Source organism: Camarhynchus parvulus, chromosome 4 (genome assembly GCF_901933205.1).
Source record: "Camarhynchus parvulus chromosome 4, STF_HiC, whole genome shotgun sequence".
NCBI classification, from domain to species: Eukaryota; Metazoa; Chordata; class Aves; order Passeriformes; family Thraupidae; genus Camarhynchus; species Camarhynchus parvulus.
The window spans coordinates 41,027,398-41,047,983 of record NC_044574.1 but is presented as its reverse complement, the minus strand read 5'-3'; the positions used below and the strand labels follow the sequence as shown (position 1 = coordinate 41,047,983).

General features: G+C 39.6%; 1 protein-coding gene across 1 annotated transcript; it reads right to left on the bottom strand.

The window, feature by feature from the left end:
- Window positions 1-583: 583 nt before the first annotated feature.
- PPID (peptidylprolyl isomerase D) lies at window positions 584-14,846 on the bottom strand. The gene is made up of 10 exons (XM_030947060.1): window positions 14,685-14,846; window positions 12,907-13,047; window positions 12,390-12,496; window positions 8,972-9,160; window positions 8,097-8,219; window positions 6,464-6,570; window positions 3,783-3,924; window positions 1,471-1,557; window positions 1,351-1,393; window positions 584-817 (listed from the first exon to the last, which is right to left on the bottom strand). The coding sequence occupies exons 1-10, from the start codon at window positions 14,767-14,769 to the stop codon at window positions 729-731; spliced, it is 1,113 nt and encodes a 370-aa protein (XP_030802920.1). The 5' UTR covers window positions 14,770-14,846; the 3' UTR covers window positions 584-728.
- Between the last annotated feature and the right edge of the window lie 5,740 nt (window positions 14,847-20,586).

Below are 20,586 nucleotides of genomic sequence, written 5' to 3'. Positions count from 1 at the left end.
TTAATAGCACTTGTTTACAGGAGCTGTATGGCAGGCGAAAGTTCTTATCAAGACTGACAAAGGAGCTTTGGATCTTGGATTTACTGCTGAAATTCAGTGATAGCAGGAGCCATATCCAGAACTGTGCGTATTATGGTGGAATAATTTAGTACCCACCTTTAAAAAATTATTTTCTCTCTAGATGGAGTGATTTACATGTAATCATACCTGGCAGTCAGGGAAATAAATCAGTCTAGAAAATTGTCTCTGCTTTAAAGTGTTACATTTTACATCAAATTTTCAGTTTGGGGCGGGGTTTTGGTTTTTTTTTTCCTGATGATGATAATAGGGAATACCTCTTGTAAAATGGTTCTAAAAAGAAAAAATCTGCCTCTTCATTCTATATAAGGAATAAAAATGCTGGTAGACAAGAAATCAGGCATGCTCTAATAGGAACTATGAAAATGCCTACATTCTCTTCATCTGAAACCAAGCTGCTCAGGAAGCACTATTAAGCTGTGAAAACCACCATTGCTTTATACATTAGAAAAATACCTGAGTTGCAAAACACAAGTTACTACAGCTTAAAAAAGAGAAAACCACATCAACTTTGAACAGTTTGTCTTTATTATTAGACTTTTGTGTTGTAAACACTGAAAACTGCAGCAGAGGGCAAATGAAAGAAGCAACTCCATTTATCCTTTTGCATGAATTAGTGCATAGATTGAAATGTTTAGGGAAAAAAGAAATCAAGCAAACATTTTAGCATAAGCTGCTTTCTCTTTCTCCTTTTGGGCTTTTATCTTCTGCTTGATTTTGAGTGTTTCCGTCTGGATAGCTGCTCAAAAAGAAAATGACAGTTACAGTAATCTCTTTACATTAGGTCTCCTCACAGGTTAACACCAGGTCACTGCTGGAACTTGCCTATGTTATAGTTCATAAAACTGCATTTAATCTTTGATTAGGTCAGATACTAGCAGCAAAAGCCTTGTCCCTTGCTTTGTGTCAACTAGTAAGGCAACCACATAGAGGAGCATGCAGCAAGCATGTTGTGGGTACCAATACATAACTTAGGAGATAAAAATCTCACCCAATTGGAGGAAGAAATTAAGCTAGTAATAGCCCTGTGAGATACAGACATAGTTCAAGAGGAATGCTGCTGACCTACATAAGCAGGTTTTCCAGTGCAACAGAAGCATCACTGCTGTATAAAATCAGGTTTTCCACCTCAGTGGGTTCTGTGCTTAGAGAACATCAGTGTTTAAGAAGCTAGCATTTTAGGCATCACACTGGTATTAATTCCAACTGAATACTACCCTGGATACTTTGCTAAATTCTTAAGGGAATTTTTAAAGAAACAGCTTATTTTACCTTTGTCTTCAGGGGCTATTTCATGAGCCTTTTTAAGATCAGCCTTAAATAAAAGAAAAATATAAATTAATGATCTGACAGAACTTTAAATTTAAAAAGACAAAAAGAAGTGATCATTACCAGTGCTTGATCAAGATCTTTTATTCCCTGCCATCCTTGAGCCCGTCTGTAGAGAGCTTTAGTATTTGCTGGATCTATTTTAAGAGCCTGTAAATTTAATAAAATTGTCACATTAACATTTCTTATACTTCACAGCCTCCCATCTCCACAAATGGCACAATTCACACCAGCAGACAATCTTCACAGTTGGTTTGAGGGTAAGCTGTCAAAACATTAACTGTGTAAAAAGGAATGCTATAATGCAGCACACTCAATAGCAAGTAATCAGCTTCAGTATCGCTGCGGCAAAGTGGTCTTTTGTGAAGGATGAGCACACACGAGGCCCAAATGGAACAGCTGCTGTGTGTGTGTATATATAGATAGCTGTCAGGGCTGAGGAGTTGCTGCAGTTCAAATTATCCTAACCTCAAGTCTCACAGGGCATCTCTCTATTGCAGCTCCTTCCTTCGCACCAAAACCTCCTCAAATGGCATCATAAATAAAGAGATTTCCTGTAAAGATTTTTTTCACTGTGGGCTAGAAAAATACATGCAAGCAATCCATCTCATCATGCTTCAGGAACTTTGCCAAGTTCCAGTCATTACGCCTTTTTTGAGCTGAATGTTTTCAATAATGTGTATATGCCAGCTCTAATATGACAGTATCAAAATAGGAAATACAGTGGCTGGGCAAAAAGATTGTTCCACTATTTGATTACTTTGATCATTTTTTCAGAATACCTCGGATAATTTGGTCAGCTAGCTGTTACCTTATCTTGCCTGTGAAGATCACATTTTTACTGCAGTTAGTTCTATAATGTGTCTTTAATTTAAAGAATATAGCTTCTCAGTGTTCAGAGGAAATGTCTTCACAGCAATGTGTTGCTTTGTTAATTTAATTTACTAACTTTAAGTCATTAATAGACAACACATCCGTATTTTTAAATCACTTGGGTATTGGCTGTTAATACAAACAAAGTGTTACTGTGGGTGCTCCTATTGATCTACCTACTATAAAGCCTTCAGCCTCTTCTGTGCTAAGAATTAGTCTGGATTGTATACACAGAAGTAGCATTCTTTGGTTTTACCTTGACCATTGTGCATACAGCTATTTCAATGCAAGTTTTGTTTGAACAGGTTCAGCTGTCCATAATTCATTATTTACACCAAACAATGCATGTATTCCAGGCTGCTAATTTAAATTGCTTTTGGCCTTGTGAAATCATAAAAGTGAAAGTGTACAGTTTCTCATTAACAATTACCTAGAACTTTATTAGCTAATTTTAGGAAACTGGTGTTCTGATTAAAGCACTGACACAGTTATGAGACATAAGCTAAATAACTTACAGAAGTCTATTATAGCTATGAAGTTGCCTTCATCTAACAATTGTTTACTCTTAAAAAAAGGAAGTGTGATTTTCTTCCCACAATGGCAAGTATTATTAGTTATAGTAATTTCTACCTGTAACACTTCTTTCAGTTTTTACCATTTTCTAGGTGACAGATATCACATTACACAATATTTTTCCTATTTTCTTCTTTTCTCATTCCCCATTTGTCCGTTCTAAATATAGGTTTATGAAGGTTTTCCACCATCAGCAAGCTAGAAAGCAAGCCAGCATTCTAATGACCTCACACACAGATAAGGTGAGACTCCCGCTTTCAGCACAAGGCCCTAGGAGATGCTGCTCAGGATCCTTTGCTAACAGATAAGAGCATTATTTCCTCTGTTTCCTTCATATTATTGGAGTCTTACTGAATTATTTCGTTTCCTCAAATTTACTAAATTTTCACTATGCCCATGTCATGGTTCCTTTTTTATTTACTTTAATTCTACTGGTTTTCTTTTTTTTCCAGATTTATCACTACCTTGCTTCTTTCCTGCTATTCAGTCATTTTATTTCACTATTAAGCCTACCTGGAAGGTTAGTTATTTAGTTAAAGTCTCTGCCATGAATAAAATACAAGGCCATCAAATCTAGAGGCAAGTAAAACATTTTTCTCATACTTGTCTTCCAGAGAAAAGTATTCCTCTTTCACTGAAAACAGTTTAACTCTTTGTAATGTAAGAAGCAGCTCTACAATCCAAACTGACAATGATGTGCATTTTTCCTGGACGTAAGCAACAGCCCTCTTTTGTTTGTTTCTAATGATTCATTTCAATTTCAGAATCTTTTTAAAAAGCCACATATTGGAAAGTTAGTACTAACTTCACCATGAGCTTCTACTTGTTTACTTTCAAATCATAAGCTTTTCAGAAGACTTTAAAAAAACTTTGTAGTCTTGTGTCTATACAGGCCAATTCTTGACCAAGATACTGAACATTACATTTACCTCTGAACAGCTGTCAATGGCTCCCTGCCAATCTGACAGTTTTAGTCTGCAAGCACCAATGTTTAGAATACAGGTCAAAGCAACAGTCTTTAACTTGGGTTTGTCTGCCTCCTCTGCCACTTTTTCAGAAGCTTCTACATACCTGCAGAAAAACAGATTCATACACAACATGGATTAGTGTTGCAACTTCCATTTTGTCCTGCCCTTAGCTATCTCTCTACAGATACATGTGAACCAACCTAGCCACACTGCTTCTAAAGCTGCTTCAATTCAACTGTTACAAATCCTTATTAAACTAAATACATAAACCCCATCCTAAAACACCAATCAACTCTCACTAAGGAATGTTTTCCTGTAACTCTTAGTCCTCCACTGTATTAGCACATTCTTTTTCTTAGACAAATGCACTATTCTACTGCAGGAAAACATCAGAATTTATCTCAAGTTTATTCTTAAAAAACAAGCTGCTCATCAGTGCTAGAAAATCAACACCCCCATTGCACCTTCCACGTTCACGAGAAGCTTCATCTCTTCTTGAGTTCCCTCAATAATCTTTTAATTAGCTTAGGCATTTGTGGCTAAAATCTGAAGCTAACTTTACTTCGTAAAGGAGTGTGGTTTATGAGCATTAGTAACACCACCTTCTTCCCACTGTCCTCCTTCATGACTTTTCCTGAACTTCAAAACTGACACTGGTTCAGGACAGAACCACAGCAGTTACTACATCTCTGTTTTGAAAGCACATTTCTTAATTTACAATGCGCTAATGCTGTCCAGTTTTTATTTCCAGTGGTAAAGGTCTGCTGTGGATACAAAAGTTTTAACTCCTTAATGGTCTATTTGATAGAACTTCTCTGAGTTTTATTTAAAAAACAAAAATTGTGCTTGCATACATTCACATTTTAAGCATGCTATGAATTAATGTAGTCTTTGCAGATCAGGGCCTATGGAAGTTCACTTTTTGCATGCCCTGTCTTTTTTGTTGTTCATATACAACCTTTGGATCACAAAAATTAGCAATACTTAAAAAGTAAATTAGAAGCTTTGTGCTTCTAAATTAGATGCAGTCCCAGTGCTTGTTCCACTTGCTGAAAATGAGAACAACAAGAAAGAGCAAACATGTAAAAAGTAAGGAGAGTTATAACACAAATCTGTATTATGTTCAAAACAAATGGAACACATGTATAATATTTATAAATCACACCAAAACATTAAAGACTGCAACCACTCTGGACATAAAGTTAGAGCTTCCAAGTTAAAGAAATCAGTGAAGTAAGTATCAAGGGAGATAATAGGAAGTAATACTTTCTTTTTGTTTTTAAAAAAAAAGTGTCAATTCTAACATGAAAAATGTATTTTTTAAAAAATGCTAAGAAGCAATAAAACAAGAAAAAGAACAGAAGATTATAATGGTTACTGTAGGTGAAAAGAAAAAAGCATTTTCAGATGCTGTGCCAGGTGGATTGTACCTAAGCCATGGGATACCCTGGCAAGAGCTATTCTTTTCCTATCAGTTCTAGTGAAGTGCCAGCTAAAGGTCACCATCCTACATAAAGTATTAGATTCTAAGCTACAGTTACAGGGCATGTCCATAAAAGCATGGCCTATAAGGAAAAGCTGGAAAGATCAGATTCATTTAATCTAGAAAAATTACTATGATTTCCACCTACAAGGACAAATAAGCAGCTCAGACAGGAAGAGCATTCACTGGGTGTGCTTAAAAGTGAGCGAGACACCTAACTGGAAGGGATGGTGTAATTATACCTGGCATTTACTTAAGAATGGGGAGAGAAAATGGACAGATACAACAAAGATCCTTCAAGATCCATTCCAGCCTTTTTTATGTACAGTTTCCAAAAGGTTTGCATAGAAATCCTTTTTACTTTGGGGTTTCTGTTTCTATGATGGGCTTTTTGAGGGCAGGTTGAGACACTGCATCTTGGGTTAATATCTGCAATTGAAGGATTCATTTTATGGTTCAGAAAGGTGACATTTACTTGAAACCCAGTCTGCTAAAATCTCAGCTGAAACATTAAATATGCCTGATTTTTTTTGTTACATTTTTGTCACTGTTGCTTAACCAGTGATCATTAAGAAGGTCGGGATAAAGGTCAGTAAGTATAACTTTATTTTTAAGAGATGTTCATATACTTAAAGCAAAAAGCATGAAAATATGAAAGAAACAGTATGGAAGCAAAAGCAGAAAGACTATGATTTTGAAGGCAAGTCTGAATTATTCATGAAGTCAGGATGATGGTATGGACCCACAGAAAAAAAAAAACAATAATGAATGAGTAAGGGCCACATTTGTCTTTTGAACTTATCAATTTCCTAAAGCTTTTTATAAATCACAGAAAATAATTTCCCTTCCTTGCTGTCCATTAACTACCCTGGATAGTACTATGCTTTTCTTCCCAGGTATGTACCAGCACAGTGGCAGTATTATAAAGAGTATTTAGGCAGTTCTCAGCAATACTTCTTACCTAGCAAAGAGTCAAAGATCTACTTGATTATGTAGCTAAAAATCAACCAGATGTTTTCAAGATTCAGAAGGATCTTTGTTTAAAAAAGAAAAGAGCACTGCACCAGGCACCTTTTAAAGGCACTGCTTTTAATCATTGCTTAATAGTGGTATTCATTTGGGTTACAGGAACTACCTGATTGAGGGATGAGAGCCTTACCGTAAACTTTTACTATACTTTTTAGCTGCCATTGCCCAATTCTGCGATTTGAAGAAAGTATTTCCTATATTCTTTGTGTCTTCTGCTATGGCCACAATCTTGTCAACCTAATAAAATAGATGGGAAATATAAAGAATGAATGTATTTATGAAAGAAGTCATGAATTAACTGATGTTTAACAGTATGATCCCAGGCCCATCCTCTTTCAAGGTTTATAAGATCTCAGAATAGAAATACTCCAATTTTAAACCAAATACTACCTTTCAAACTACTTCTGTAATATTCTTTATGTAACACAAAGATCTGAAAGATGAAATTCCTAGTGGCTTTTCTACAGTATAAATGGTGAGAAAATACTAGAGAAGACAGAGTAGTCCAATTCTTTTCCCTAAATGCTGCTACCCACATAGAGTTATATATAAAGGTGTTGACCATTATTCAAAGAAAAGAAGATCAATTTAACAAGCAAAGTATTCAACCAAGACTGCCTTATTCCTGATGAAATGTTGTCTTCTGTTCTCAAAACAGTATCACTCACATGAACTCTGCACATGCTCAAAGTGGAAGTCATGTCAACACAGTTCTCCTTCTCTCTGAACACTTAACGTATCAATGGAAGGAGAAAAGAACTGCCTGTCTTTATCAAGTCCATAATTTCTACTTCCACAACTGTATACACTTCAAGCTACTTCTCTAGTGGTAATTATAAATAGTTTATCATTACAGCTGTCTATTCTACCCTACTAGAATCAGTAACCTTGGCAAAAACTGATCAGTGTGAGACCAATGTCACCATGGTTTCTGTAGTTGGTTTATATGAACAAATTTTAAGTTAAAGGGCACAGACACCTGCCAACTTCAATTCTGCACCACATCAAGGGCTATCCAAAAACATTTTCCTAAGTTGAAGTGCTTCTCAACAGCCAAGGAGTTTGTTTTCTAGCTCAAATGGATTTTTACTGTTCTAATTCTCTATTTGGAATCTACTCATGCAGCCCCCTTTTCTTCCCTCTCTCACAAATCACTGTTTGACTTACACAGTTTGTCTAGTTCACCTACACGAGAAATTAAAACCCTGCAGAAGAGCTGCTTTCACCAGTCTGCTCCCTAACTCCCAACAACAGATCTTCTGCAGGTTTGAACAATCTAAAAAGTAAACAGCTACTGGGAACAATGAACAACTACCTCTGATGTAGTAAAAACCTTTTAAAAAGGCCAATCCTTTATTTCTAATAAGTGGGGCAGAGTCTGTTAAAGGGTGAGTATTTTAAAAAGTGTGTAGATAACAACATTAAGTTAGTCGTCTGCAGGATGGAGTCCTAGTAATTGCAACCTGACATTACAGCACAAACAGAAATAAAAAGAAATCAAGAATAGAAAATAAGTGTGACAATTTTAAGTGAGGTTTTAGTTCTTGGGGGGAAAAATGGGCTGAAATTAGCACTGAAAAAAAGAGACCACAATCTGTTCCCACACAGCCTTCTCTTTCTTAAAATGGAATGTTACCATTTAATCAGGACCTCAATCCATTCTTAAGAAACAAAGCTTAATGAACATCATCACAGACACCATGTAACTCAGATCACCTATAAGTCTTGCAATCTGTAAAATACCCAAGAAGAAAAATACTTACATCTTTCAAATCTGTATCTGAATCTTCAGGAAAATCTGGATGAGCATCTCCAGATCCATCCTGGGGAGTAATTCCCCAGTCATCTCCTTCCTTTAGCTCTCCACATTCGGCAATGACACACAACTGAAAAATGAAGTGTAAATAGTAGTATTGCTTATTAAGACAATTTTTAAAAAAGCAGGAACTTCCAAGTGCTCTTTGAAATTTCTGGAAGTCCATAAAAAGGCTTTTTCATCTGTTGTTTGGGTGCGTTTATTTCAGAAACCCATCACATCATTAGCCTATCCTCATCAAAAGGCTTTTATCACACCAAGTGTTGTGTTCAGAGGATCAGCATTCCTAAAACACCATACCCACGCTTCACAGGGAGGCTGGAAGAGGAACTGGCAGCAAGCTGAAGTGCAGCAAAAAACAAGACATGGAAATTCTACTACATTAGAGAAGATGGTTCTTTCTTCAAGTGCCAAGACTTTTAAAGTTAGAGGTATTAATTCATCCAACACCCACAAGCTGCTATGACCTACACACCAATTGCTTTTTCAGAAACATGACTTCTGACATAAAAATTATAAGAATTACGTATCATTTAGGCGGGATTGTGAATTCCACCTTTTCATTTCATCGCCCATCCTACACTTCTGGCAAAGGCTTCCACCCTCACAGCTGTGTTGAACAATAAATGGTTTGTGCAAGGAAAATGTATAATGCAAGAACAAAAGCCTCTTAACAAGGACAGTCAAATGGAAATTACCAGTTAGTAAAAATAACTAACATTTAATAGTTCTAAATATTACACCAGGAATTTAGAATAAATGATTATACATCATATAATGAAATAATAAACATCATCCCTCAGTGCTTTGCATTTTGCTTACCTTAGCAGGATTTTCTCCTTTTACTTCAACGTTTTCTAGTATTTTAACTACACCCATTCCTTTGATCACTTGGCCAAACACCACATGTTTCCCATCCAGGTGAGGAGTAGGCACCGTTGTAATAAAGAACTGAGAGCCATTAGTACCAGGTCCTGCATTTGCCATGCTCAGCAGACCTGGTTTATCATGCTGCATTGGGGGGAAAAAATCACCATCAACATTTAAAATATGTTATAAAATCATACGCAAGATTCTGTAAGGCTGATCATAAAGACAGCCAGGACAGCCACAGCAACTTGGTAAACCAATTACATACAGGTGACAACTAATTTTACCCACCATGACTGAAGAGGGCAAATGCTCAGTTCAGGGTCTTTACCAATCCAGCAAGCACAGCCACATGTGACTTAATGCTGTAACACCTGTCTGCTGCTTCTACACTCCACCCCCTACACAGCTGATGAGTTTAGGCAGATCACCTGAGAAGGAGTGAAGTTCCTCACTGAATTATTTAAGACCACTGGCCTTAAGAAATGAGGCTACACACCACTGAAACCGACTTTAATGTTGAGCTGCTAAGATGGGTATGTAATGTCAATTCTATAAGGATTACTCACATAAGGTATGGTGTAGAACTGTGGAGTTTAGAGGACTGTGGTCTTTGAAATTCATAATTTGGTGATTTTGTTTGGGGATTTTTTATCTCCTTCACTTTCCTAGAGACACAGTTTTTAGTCTGTTGGGATTTTAAACTATAATTATTTTGCCACTTAAGCCACTAGGCCTCAAACTAAAAGAAAACTGTTAAACAGCCTAATGTAAGAAGATACTGTTTATCGTGTTTCTTGCAAGAACTTTTTCCTTTTTTGAACTAAGACTTTTCTTGTCCCATCACATAGATTATTCTGGACTGCAAAAATGTATTTTTTCTTATGTGTTGTGAATGTCTTGTTTAAGTGGCACAACCCAACCATAAAGATGTTATTTTCTCCAAGTTGGTCTGGTTATTAAGTGCAAGGAACTCCATTTAATGTAAGTGAGGATGTTATACCTAGACACTGGTACACATCTAAAGCACTCATGCTATGGTACAGTTAAGAAACTTGACTGTGGGAAGGAGAGGAGGGGCAAAAAATGATGATAGCACAGAAGACATAGAAACAGATTTCAGAGCTCAATGAGAGGTTGATTAGTTTGAAATAACAGTCTGAGCCTGGTGTATTTAAGCATCTGCTTTTTCCCTACATTCTCTACCAGTTTCAAAAACCTGTTGTATTGAAAATTGTCTTCCCACACAGTGTTTGGATTTCCATAGTGGCAGGGACACCTCCTTGCCTGAACTGTTCATCTGGTCCTAAGGCACAGTAAGTCTGAATCTTTTCAGTCAGGATTTGGCTTAGGAACTCTGGGATCTTGGTTTTATCTGTTCTAACCTTGAAACTTGCCCTGGGAGTCAGAGATGGCAAATGACAGAGGAACCTGTGTCCTCTGCAAGAGCAAGAGAAGGCAGCTGGTAGGATTGCAGCCTCCAAAACAAATATCTGACACTTGGCATTATAGTTGCTGGCAAACAAGATAAACAGAAGGGTTGCCCCACAGCAGATTTTTGCAAATACCATTTGAGGCTGGTCACTGCTTCACTGCCTAAGACCTGTAAACCTTAGCTTTTCCCCCCCTCTCTCCACAGTTACAGCTAGTGCTAGACAGTAATAATTTGTAAACAAAAAAAACAAGTAACAGTAAGTTCTGGTGTTGCCTTAAACCTGCAGGTTTACCTTTGGTCTGTAAACATGTGGGGGGACAAGTTGGAAATTATAGAGAGCAGTCTGGTGCCTTCAGTCTCCCCACTTATACCCAACCCCATTTTGTCTGGGAGCAACTATCAATTTTAGTCCCAAATTATGAGAGTCTCTATAAAGAAAACTGTTGTCACTCATGAATTTTCTTGCTGTGTCTTGAAAAATACTGCAGACAGACGGAGTGTCTTTTTCATTATGGTTTCTGTAGTCATTTTGTAAGCTTATAAAGCAAGCAAAAAATCTGGACAAAATCAGATTCTCTGACAGATCCAAGGCTTGCAAAACTATGCCATAGTAACAGTGCTTGGGGTTGTGTAAGCTGGGTGCTCCCCAACAGCAGAGCCATTAGCTGGAGAAGTGGCATCAAGAAAAGCCTAGTGGGATTGATCTGAGATGGTAAGCTGACTACTGACAAAAGTTTTGCAGTTTACTGCAATTTGCAACAGTCCATGCAACCAGCACAAGAACAAACAGTTCCAGTGTCCTCAAACATCAACAAAAACAACTCTTTGTTTTCTGAGATAGTGGGTGAGAACACTGCAGGGCTGCAAGTGCAAGACCCAGTGAATTTCTACGTAACAGAGACATTTAAACTCCCAGTGAAATCCTAACATACTTGGCAAATAGATAACAGGAATCAAGCTCTTAGACTCTGTACAGGATCCAAATGGGTTCTTCAACATATCTCTGGTACTTTGACAACATTTGTTAGAGCTGAGAAGTACAGAAATGGGAATCATTTGTATCATGTTCATAATTACCTCCAGATCTCAAAGAACAACCAAAAATGTAATGACACAAAGTCATCTTCAGGGATGTGATCCTGTGACAGTACCAATGAAGAGACACTGTTAGCAGCAGCGCTGTGGGCACCACCAGAGTGTCAGACTTCAGAGAACACAACCGGAATTATCTTTAGGATGAAAACTGGAGTCACATTTCCAGTTTGTGCTCCAAACTTAAGTCCTTTCAGTCCTGTGAGGAGTGGCTGAGGGAGCTGAGGATTTTTGAGAAAAAAATGTTCAAGGGTGACCTTATCACTCCCTACAACTACCTGAAAGTGAGGTGGGGGGGTCAGTCTGTTCTTGCAGGCAATCAGCAACAGGATAAGAGGAAATGGCCTCAAGTAGCACAAGGGGAGGTTAAGGTTGGACATTGTGAGGAATTTCTTGACAGAAGGGGATGGGCTGCCCAGGGAAGTGGTGGACTCATCATCCCTGGAGGTGTTCAAGACCTGACTGTATAGAGCTATACTCTAGCTGACAAGGTGGTGTTTGGTCAAGGCTTGGACTTGTTGATGCTACAAGTGTTTTCCAACCTAACAGACTCTGTGATTTTGTAAGTCTGATACAGGATTTTGTTATCTGATTAGTGGAGGATTGCTGTATTTTCTTCTCCTAAAATACTGTTTGGGGGCAAGTACGACTGCAGTCAGGGCTTTGCTTTAACCATGGGACAGTGATATCTGTAAGTTTTTCAGTCAGTGTTGCTCATATGCTACCACATATCACATGACATGAAAATGGTTAGTGCCCATGCTGACAACTGTTATTACTGCAGCAGGAGTAACATCACTGAAATGTCACAACTGAATACAATCAGTGTTTTCAACAGAATACCTGATAATGAAAGTTTTCATCTTCAAATTTTTCACCATATATACTTTCTCCACCTGTGCCATTTTGGTTTGAGAAATCTCCACCTTGAACCATAAATTCCTTAATAACTGTAAAAGAAAATAGTTATAAAATGTATCAGCAAGGCACAAAAGCACAAGGGAAAAAAAAACTAAGATGAAAAGCAATCCTTGTCACCAGCACCTAAATGGAACCAAAATCCATCTTTTATTTACCAAGCGTCACCTAAGTAGTTCTTTTCAGTTGATATTTAAACCTTTACCTGGAATTCATTTCAAGCTGTTTACAATTCAGAGTAAACTAGTTTTGCAAAATTTATAATTTACTATTGTCAGTGCATAGTAAGAATACATAATCATTAGGAGGATCAAAAAGTGAAAAACTTCAGTAAAGTTGTTTCTTTAACAAGTATTTGAAATATTTTTTAATATTATTTCAAATATTCATGGTAGACAACTTTTGTTACTAATAGGAAAGCTGAGGATTTCACAGAACTTACTCCTGTGGAAAGGACATCCTTTATAATGGAGAGGTTTCCCAGTGGTAGGCCCTGTTCCTTTTTCTCCTGTACATAACGCACGGAAATTCTCAGCAGTTTTAGGTACAACGTCAGCAAATAATTCAAAGACAATGCGTCCAACTGAAATGACAAAGAGAGAATAAGACATTTTTAAGTCTTGTCCTTGGCATGGTGATGCGTTGAGCATTACATGTCAAAGGAAATGTTTCAAGCTTTATTATTATTATTATTTTTATTTAGATTACTATACAATTTCCATCTTGGGGTTGCTCCATGGCAATTGCTCGCAGAGTTACACTGGGTTTTTAGCAATGTTACTACCAACAGTGAATTCCCCTGTCAAGAATAATGTAGCAGGAATAAAGGCAGATTCTGCCAAAAACTAATGAAAATGCCAAATGCATTTTCTGCCAAAAAAAAGGTGTGTGGGAAATCATACACACAAATATTAAAGCCAAATTATGAATTTTAATACGCACTTTTTTATGTCAATTTTAGTATATATGTAGTTTGTTCAATCAAAAGTAGATACAATACAGAAAGACTGTTTTGTGGAGACCTTTAATCCATAAAAAAGCTCCTGCTAAACACATCCCTTACCCCTCACTCTCTTAAACCTGAATTTTACTAAGAGATATGCAGATGAATAAAGGCTATTTACAATTGGAGACACCACAAGCAATTGTTTAACAATTGCTGTACATGTTTTAACTGAAGGGAATTAAACTTGAGTAGCAACCAGATCCTGTAACAGCTGATAAATGCATTCTGTGCTGAATTGTCATTCCTTCACTAACTGGCTTCTCACAGAGCTATTTCTCACTCCTAGCAGCCTCCATCAGTTGACGCTCCTGTTTTCTCATCAGCCTCACAGTCAATTAATTAACATAACTTCACTCTACCGGTAGCTAAATGTAAATATATTGATTCTAATTAATACAGGAATGAAAACAAATTAGGCAACTGAAAGTCAATAAAAGGCAAATCATCTCATAGACTTTCTTCTTTTATTCTTCTGAGTAACAGAATGAATAAGTGAAAAGCAGTATCCTGACATGATTTAGGCAGTCCCTATCTTTTTCCATATTAATTTTTTATACCTTTCAAGTAGTACCCCGGCTAACTTGCTGTTGTTTCCTTATTTCGATTTTGACCGTTTGCCCAGATTTTTGAGTGACCTCTGGCAGCACTGGCGCTGCCAAGAGAACCAGGGCTGCGGTTTCCCCGAGCTTTCCCCGCGCAGCCCCCGCTGCCGGCCCGGCCGCCAGGCCAGGCTCGCCATGCTGCGGCAGCTCCGCGGCCACGGCGGGGCCCAGCCACGGGAGTCGGGGGGCGGCTCCGGGCTGGGGCGCGCTCGGCACGGCGCAGCACGTGGAGAGCGACGCGGGAGCGGCCGCACACGTGGGCAGCGCCGGGAGCCGAGGCCGGGCAGCGCCGGCTGCCACGGGAACGACGGGCCCGACCCCCGGCATCGCCCCTCGGCACCCCCGGCCGGGCGCCTGTGCTGCCATGTTGCCTTTCTCGCCATGTTCCTCGGGCCTGTTCGCTCGGCCGGGGGAGGCCCGTTCGCGGCGGGGCACCCTCCTCCTCCTCCCGCTGCCGGGGCTGTAGGCTCGCAGCCCGCAGGGCAGCGCCCGGCCCGGCCCAGGCTCCCCCACGTCCTGAGCGCTGCGGCCCGGCCCGGCCCGGGCCCCCGCGCGGCCCGCACTGCGCCCGGCCTGGGGCGCTCGCCCGGCTCCGTCGCGCCCCCTCCCCACCTCGCTCGCCCCCGATGTCCACATCGAAGAAGGCGCGGGGGTTGCTGGCCTTGCCGGGCCGGGCGACAGGGGACGGGTGCGACATGCCGCAGCTGCCCGCTGGCGCGGTGGCTCCGCCCGCTCGGCTGCCCGCGATCCCGACCGCCCGCGGGTCGGGGCCGCTCGGCGCTCCTCCCACCGGCGGGGGCGGGCGGGCGGCCGGTCCTCTGCAGCGGGGAGCCCGCGGGTGGCTGCAGCTCTGGCCCGCCCCTGGTCCTGCCTCTGAGCGGCCTTAAGTGACTCGGAGATCATCCGCGGACAAGGAGCATTGCTTTCTCGAGGTTATACGCACACACACACAAGGCCTGGAAATAGGGAGAAGGAGAGAGATTTTAGGGTTTGCCTGGGTTTATATTTTATGAGAGAAATGGCAGGCTGTGTGGAAAGTGGTGATCCGTGGTAAAATGGGCAAATTGTCCGAACTGATTATTGGGGGGGGGGGTTGACAGCTGGCTTGTAAACTTTATTATCCCATAAAGATTTAGAAATGCAGAATAACTCCAGCCTTTCTAAGGTCTGAAAGCAAAATATGTTTCATCCCAAAGGATAAGTGTCACAATAATTGCTCCAAGGCCATCAATCTCTTTCGGACATTTGTGTTGACTAATGGACATACTATCAATACACTTGGTTGGGGCTCCTCAAGGTGTTCCTTGATTCCCAAGCAGGTGAATGGTTCAAAATAGCCATGTCCTGTACTCAATGGCATCATGGAGGCAAGGTATACCTGCAGCAAAAACAGAAGGGGCAGAAGAGTTCTGGGGTCTGACTTCTGCAAAGTTATAGTCCTTCTGGGAATGCTGCTGATCAAAATGAGCCTCTTTATTTCTTGGACTCCTCTAATCCATCCCAGAAATCTCTCATCCTTTGATTCATTGTGTTCTCTGAAGGCTTTCTCCTGTAATATATATCTGGACTTGAGCTTCATCAAGCTGGTTTTCATCTCTCTCTCAGCATGTTCTCAATATTGGATGTGTCAGAGGGCAGTTGTAATTCCCAGATTGAAAGAAAATATAAAGTGGCATTTATATAAATCATTGCAGTCCATATACTGCATTGTAATCATTCCCACACATCTGTACAGATGTTGGGTAGGAGAGGTAATGGGCACGGAGTGCTGTTACACATTGCATCTGGGAGCCCTTAACAGAAGGAAAAGCCATCTGCTACCATCTGGGAACATTTAGTGAGAAATCAGTGGAACCACACTGAGGCATTTCTCTCTCTGAGCCAGGTCATGCAGCTGTGTCAGGGATTTCACATGCTCCACGATGTCAGAGGCCACCAAAGCTTTGAGTCATCTGTAATTCACAAGGCATTTGGCCACGGTCACTGGCTGAGATATTTTTATCATTATGCTTAGCCTAGATGAGGTGCAGTGGTGTGGGAGAAGTGGTCTCACACCAGCAATGTGCACTTGCCACCCTGTAAGCCAATCATATCCTGGACTACATTAAAAGCAGTGTGGCCAGCAGGACCAGGGAGACTCTTCTGCCCTTCTGCTCTGCCCTTGTGAGACCCCACCTGCAGTGCTGCATCCAGCTCTGGGGTCCCCAGCACAGGAAGGATGACAGCCTGTTAGAGAGAGTCCAGAGGAAGGACACCAAGATCATGTAAAGGATGAAGGGATGATTACAGGACCTCTTCTAGGAGGAAGGGGTGAGGGAGCTGGGATTGTTCAGCCTGGAGAAGAGAAGGCTCTGGGGGAGAACTTAATGAAGCATTTCAGGGAGCCTGTAAGAAAGACAAGGACAAACTTTTTAGTAGGGCCTGTTGTGATATGGCAGGGGCTAATGGTTTTAAACAGAGGAAGGTCAATTTAGTTTAGATAAAAGAAAGGTGTTACAATGAGGGTGGCAAAAGACTGGAACAGGTTGCCCCAAGAAGTGGCAGATACATCATCCCTGGAAACAGTCAAGGCTAGGATGGGCCTTGAATAGGTCTGCACTACCTAGTCTAATTGAAGACATCCTTGCTCATTGCAGGGTGGTTGGACTAGAAGACCTTTAAAAGTCCCTCCCAACATAAAATATTCTATGATCTCAGTGAGTCAGTTGCTAGCCAAGTGAGTAGAGTCTATAAGAGATTTCTGTAGCAGACAGCAGAGTAAAGTGTGTGTTGTTGGTATGTGTCCCCCGCAAGAGCTGTTGGCAGCTTCCTCTCAGGAAGAAGCAATGATTCATTCTTCCAGGAGTAGACTTATTCAGTCCCTACAGGCTTTTTTGCTGGTGAAGTTGGAATAGTCTAGATTCTAGATGAGTAATTCTTTTTACACTAGTTGCTTGGAAGTCCCTATGAAACATCCTTTAGCGGTACAAAGAAAGATGCATCTCGTGATAATTTGGAGATGTGAGCTGAACAAGAGAGAAATCAAGTGATTTTCTTAGTGTCAGTAGGAGATTCTGGAAAATATGTGAGCTGAATTAATATCTCCCAAGCACTGCAGTAGCACAATTAGTTTCACATTAATTTATAGTCATTGACAGATTGTAAAAAACAAGCATAATGTGACTTCTGTCAAGAATTTACTGAGTGATTTCATGTTCAAATTCGTATATTAAATTATAAACTGAATTTATATAAAAAAACCTCTTACAAAGTCAGACTTCCATTATGAAGTCCTCTAGAATCTGTTTTCAAGCAGTAAAATCTCCCATGATCCTCTAATCCTTTGTGATCTTGTAATTTAAAAATATTTCCTATCACCAAAATACCTCTTTTCTTTTGACACTTCCAATAGTTTATGTAGTAAATGCCTGTAAAACAGTACATTGAAAATACTCACTATAACTGAACTGTCTGTTAGTTTTTTAATTCACCTATTTATTTTTCCACACATACAGGTTTGGCTACCCAGTAAAGTAGTTTGAGTATTATCAATAGATAAATGTGCTGTGAGCCCTAAAATCCTGAAGCAAATGGCTTCAAGTAAAGGTCTCGCTTCTACCAAGTACATCATACTTGCTGGAATATGACCCTCCAGCCTAATTAAACTCAAAGTCAGCCTGTTATAAAATCTTTGGTTTTACCTCTTCATCCTTTGCTGACTGAATAAGCAAGCAATCATTGATAAATGCAGAGAAATACATATGTAATTCTAAAACTGGGACTCTGATGGAATACACAATAAGTGGATTTATTTTATAGTTATTCTAGCCTGTCAATTTGCATTCATGAAAGAATAAACTGCAAAATAAAGAATATTTATAGTTGCTGCAGATTGTGTTAAGATGGGCAAATGTGCACACATACAGACTAGGATCTTTTTTCTTTTTGTTTTTTTTTTTCTTTTTTTCACCTTTAAATCTGTATTTGACACTGTAAAGAAAATAGAGGCTTAAATATGCTAATTCCACTGGAAAGTGAGTGCTTTGGCTCAGTGCAGGACTGCCTTATCTAAGGATATTAAAAGCCATTTTGCTTTGTACAGAAGTAATTATATGTGAGGTTCTCATTGGACTGAACTGCAGCTTCAGAATATGGTGCAGTACTGATGGGATCCATCTGACAAGCAATTCAAACACATACCTCATCAGCTTTTCAGAGCAGCTATCAAGAAGCTCCCAACATGCAAACATTCTTGAAAAGGATGCTTTCACTGCTGGCTGTGAAAGAGAGCAGCCACTCAGCCTTCCCTGTGCCCTGTGACACACAAGGTGCATCATGTGCTATTCCCATGTGACCTGGCACATCAAGCATGTCACCTTCATGAGAGACACACGAGACAGGAAAAATAAATCTGTTTTTTCACCATCAGGTTTATTGTTACCCACCTGCACCAAGTCTTTTTCTGCATAAAATTGAATAAAGAGGGCCCAGATTAAATTGATACTGAGCAGTTACTAACTAGTGCAGATTCCTCCAAGCTGAGTTAAAATGCAATGTTAAACAATGAAAGAACTACATGTTCTTGTCTGAGGATGTTTTAAAAAGAAAATTTTCCACACAGAGATGACATGACAGAAACTGAAAATAAAGTCATGCATTCACTTGTCACTAACTTTCAGAGATGCTGATCCCTGAAGAAATGGTTAAGATCCAGGCAAGAATAAGCAGACTTTTTTTGCCATATATTTTAGGTCTGCTTAAAATATGTTTTAGACGCAAATATTCAGATTACTGCTTAGGAACTTAGGATGTGAGGAGGTATGGAAGAGGGTGGCTGTGACTTCTTGATAACAGTGGAAGCCGTGGCTTTCAAGGAAAGGCCCAAGGTGTCAGCTAGCCCCTGGTCACTGCTGCAGCATTGCAGGCCATCAGTTTTGTTGCTAAGTTTCTGTCCTCAGTTTTGATACAAATGTATGTCCTGATATTATTGCAATTTCATGTAAATGCCTGTTTATCACAGTTACCACCAAAAGGTTCTGAATTATCAATTATAATGACTGCAGTCTTTCTTATGTAGAAAATGGTTTTGGTCTGCACCTAATGTGGGTAGGATGGAGTTCCAGGTGAACTACATCTGCATGGAGTTAAAGGCAAGAGTGCAGCCAACAAATAGGAAGGCCCATGGCAGATTTCACCATTGAAAATCAAGGACACGAGGATTTCCAGCTAGACTCTGGATGGAGTCCTGGGCAGGAGACTTATAAATACAATTTACCAATGCTAAGAGCTTTATTGAAAAGAGGAACCAAACCAGGTTCTAAACAAGTGTTTGAACATTCACAGGTATGTACATTTTTAGGATTTTCTGGGGGAAAAAGTAGTATACCCTTGCTTTAGGAAATTTGACAAGATACTTATGTACAGTAGTGATTCCAGAGGACTGTACTTATCACCTTCACACAATCCAAGTCTCTCCATATTACTTGATATTTATATTTTGGTGATTAAAAGAAGACATTCATTGTCTGGCCATTCTCTTTGCTTTTAACACCAAAGACTATTGAAAATTAAATGTTTCATAACATACATCAGTATTTCCCTTCAAACTCTCTTTGTTTTCTAACTGAATATGTGTTCCATGTAAAAAGGCAGTGAAACTGCTTATCTGTATTATGGCAGCACCTTTGTGGCTCTGTTCAGGGGCTGGGGAAAGTTGCTGCAGCAACAGCTCAAGTTATGTAATGCTTCAATGAAGGATGAGTAAGCTGGTTTGCAGGGGGCTGCAAGCCCAAGCTTTCCTTTTCTGTCAGTTTCTGTCTGTGCATGTGAAGTGAAATACATTTTACAACAGGTTTTTAAATCCCCTATGGAGAGTAATTTCGATTTAATGTGCTAAATAGTAATAATAACAATATGGAGAGAGAATAATTCTGGGTATTTCTTAATATCACATTTTACTTGGCATGTTTGAATAGGCATTAAAAACTGGATTTTATTTATTTTACAGAATCAAAAATGTTACTGATGCATTGCAAACTGTAGCAAGACTTACCTGTGTTCATGTAACCTAAATAGCATGAATTACTGCACTAAGCAGTAAATCATAAACAAACATCTTGGATTACCAAACTTTTTGTTAAATCTTCAAAGTTTTCCTGTTCTGGCCTCTCACTTCTCTTTGCAGTAACTCCAAAGGCTAGTTCTGACAACAGAGGTTTAGGAGCATTTTGGAATTGTGCATTCAGGACTGAGCAGAGTGGAATGAAAGCATCCATAAAGGAACTCAACATTTCATCCAGACGTAAGTGATGGGGAAGCAAAGTGTGACTCAGGAGACTTGGCTTTTAATCCTGCCTGTCCTGGCTATTAAACCTGGCTACATTTTCAGGAAAGAATCTTAAAAGAGATTTATGCAGTATGAAACATTGATATGCTTTTCCAAGTATTCAGCGATGCTGGATTTGAATGATCCTTTTTATGTATTGTCAGTTTCCTAACAAGGTCTCATCTATTTCTGCATTGAGAATCTGGCTCC

What these genes read in the sequence shown, in the direction of transcription:
- PPID (XM_030947060.1), bottom strand. Translation starts at nt 14,769, where the DNA reads ATGTCGCACCCGTCCCCTGTCGCCCGGCCCGGCAAGGCCAGCAACCCC. An exon ending in CAGATACAGATTTGAAAGAT is followed by an intron (nt 6,571 to 8,096) that starts GTAAGTATTTTT and finishes CTATTTTATTAG; the next exon opens with GTTGACAAGATTGTGGCCAT. An exon ending in AAGTATAGTAAAAGTTTACG is followed by an intron (nt 3,925 to 6,463) that starts GTAAGGCTCTCA and finishes GTTTTTCTGCAG; the next exon opens with GTATGTAGAAGCTTCTGAAA.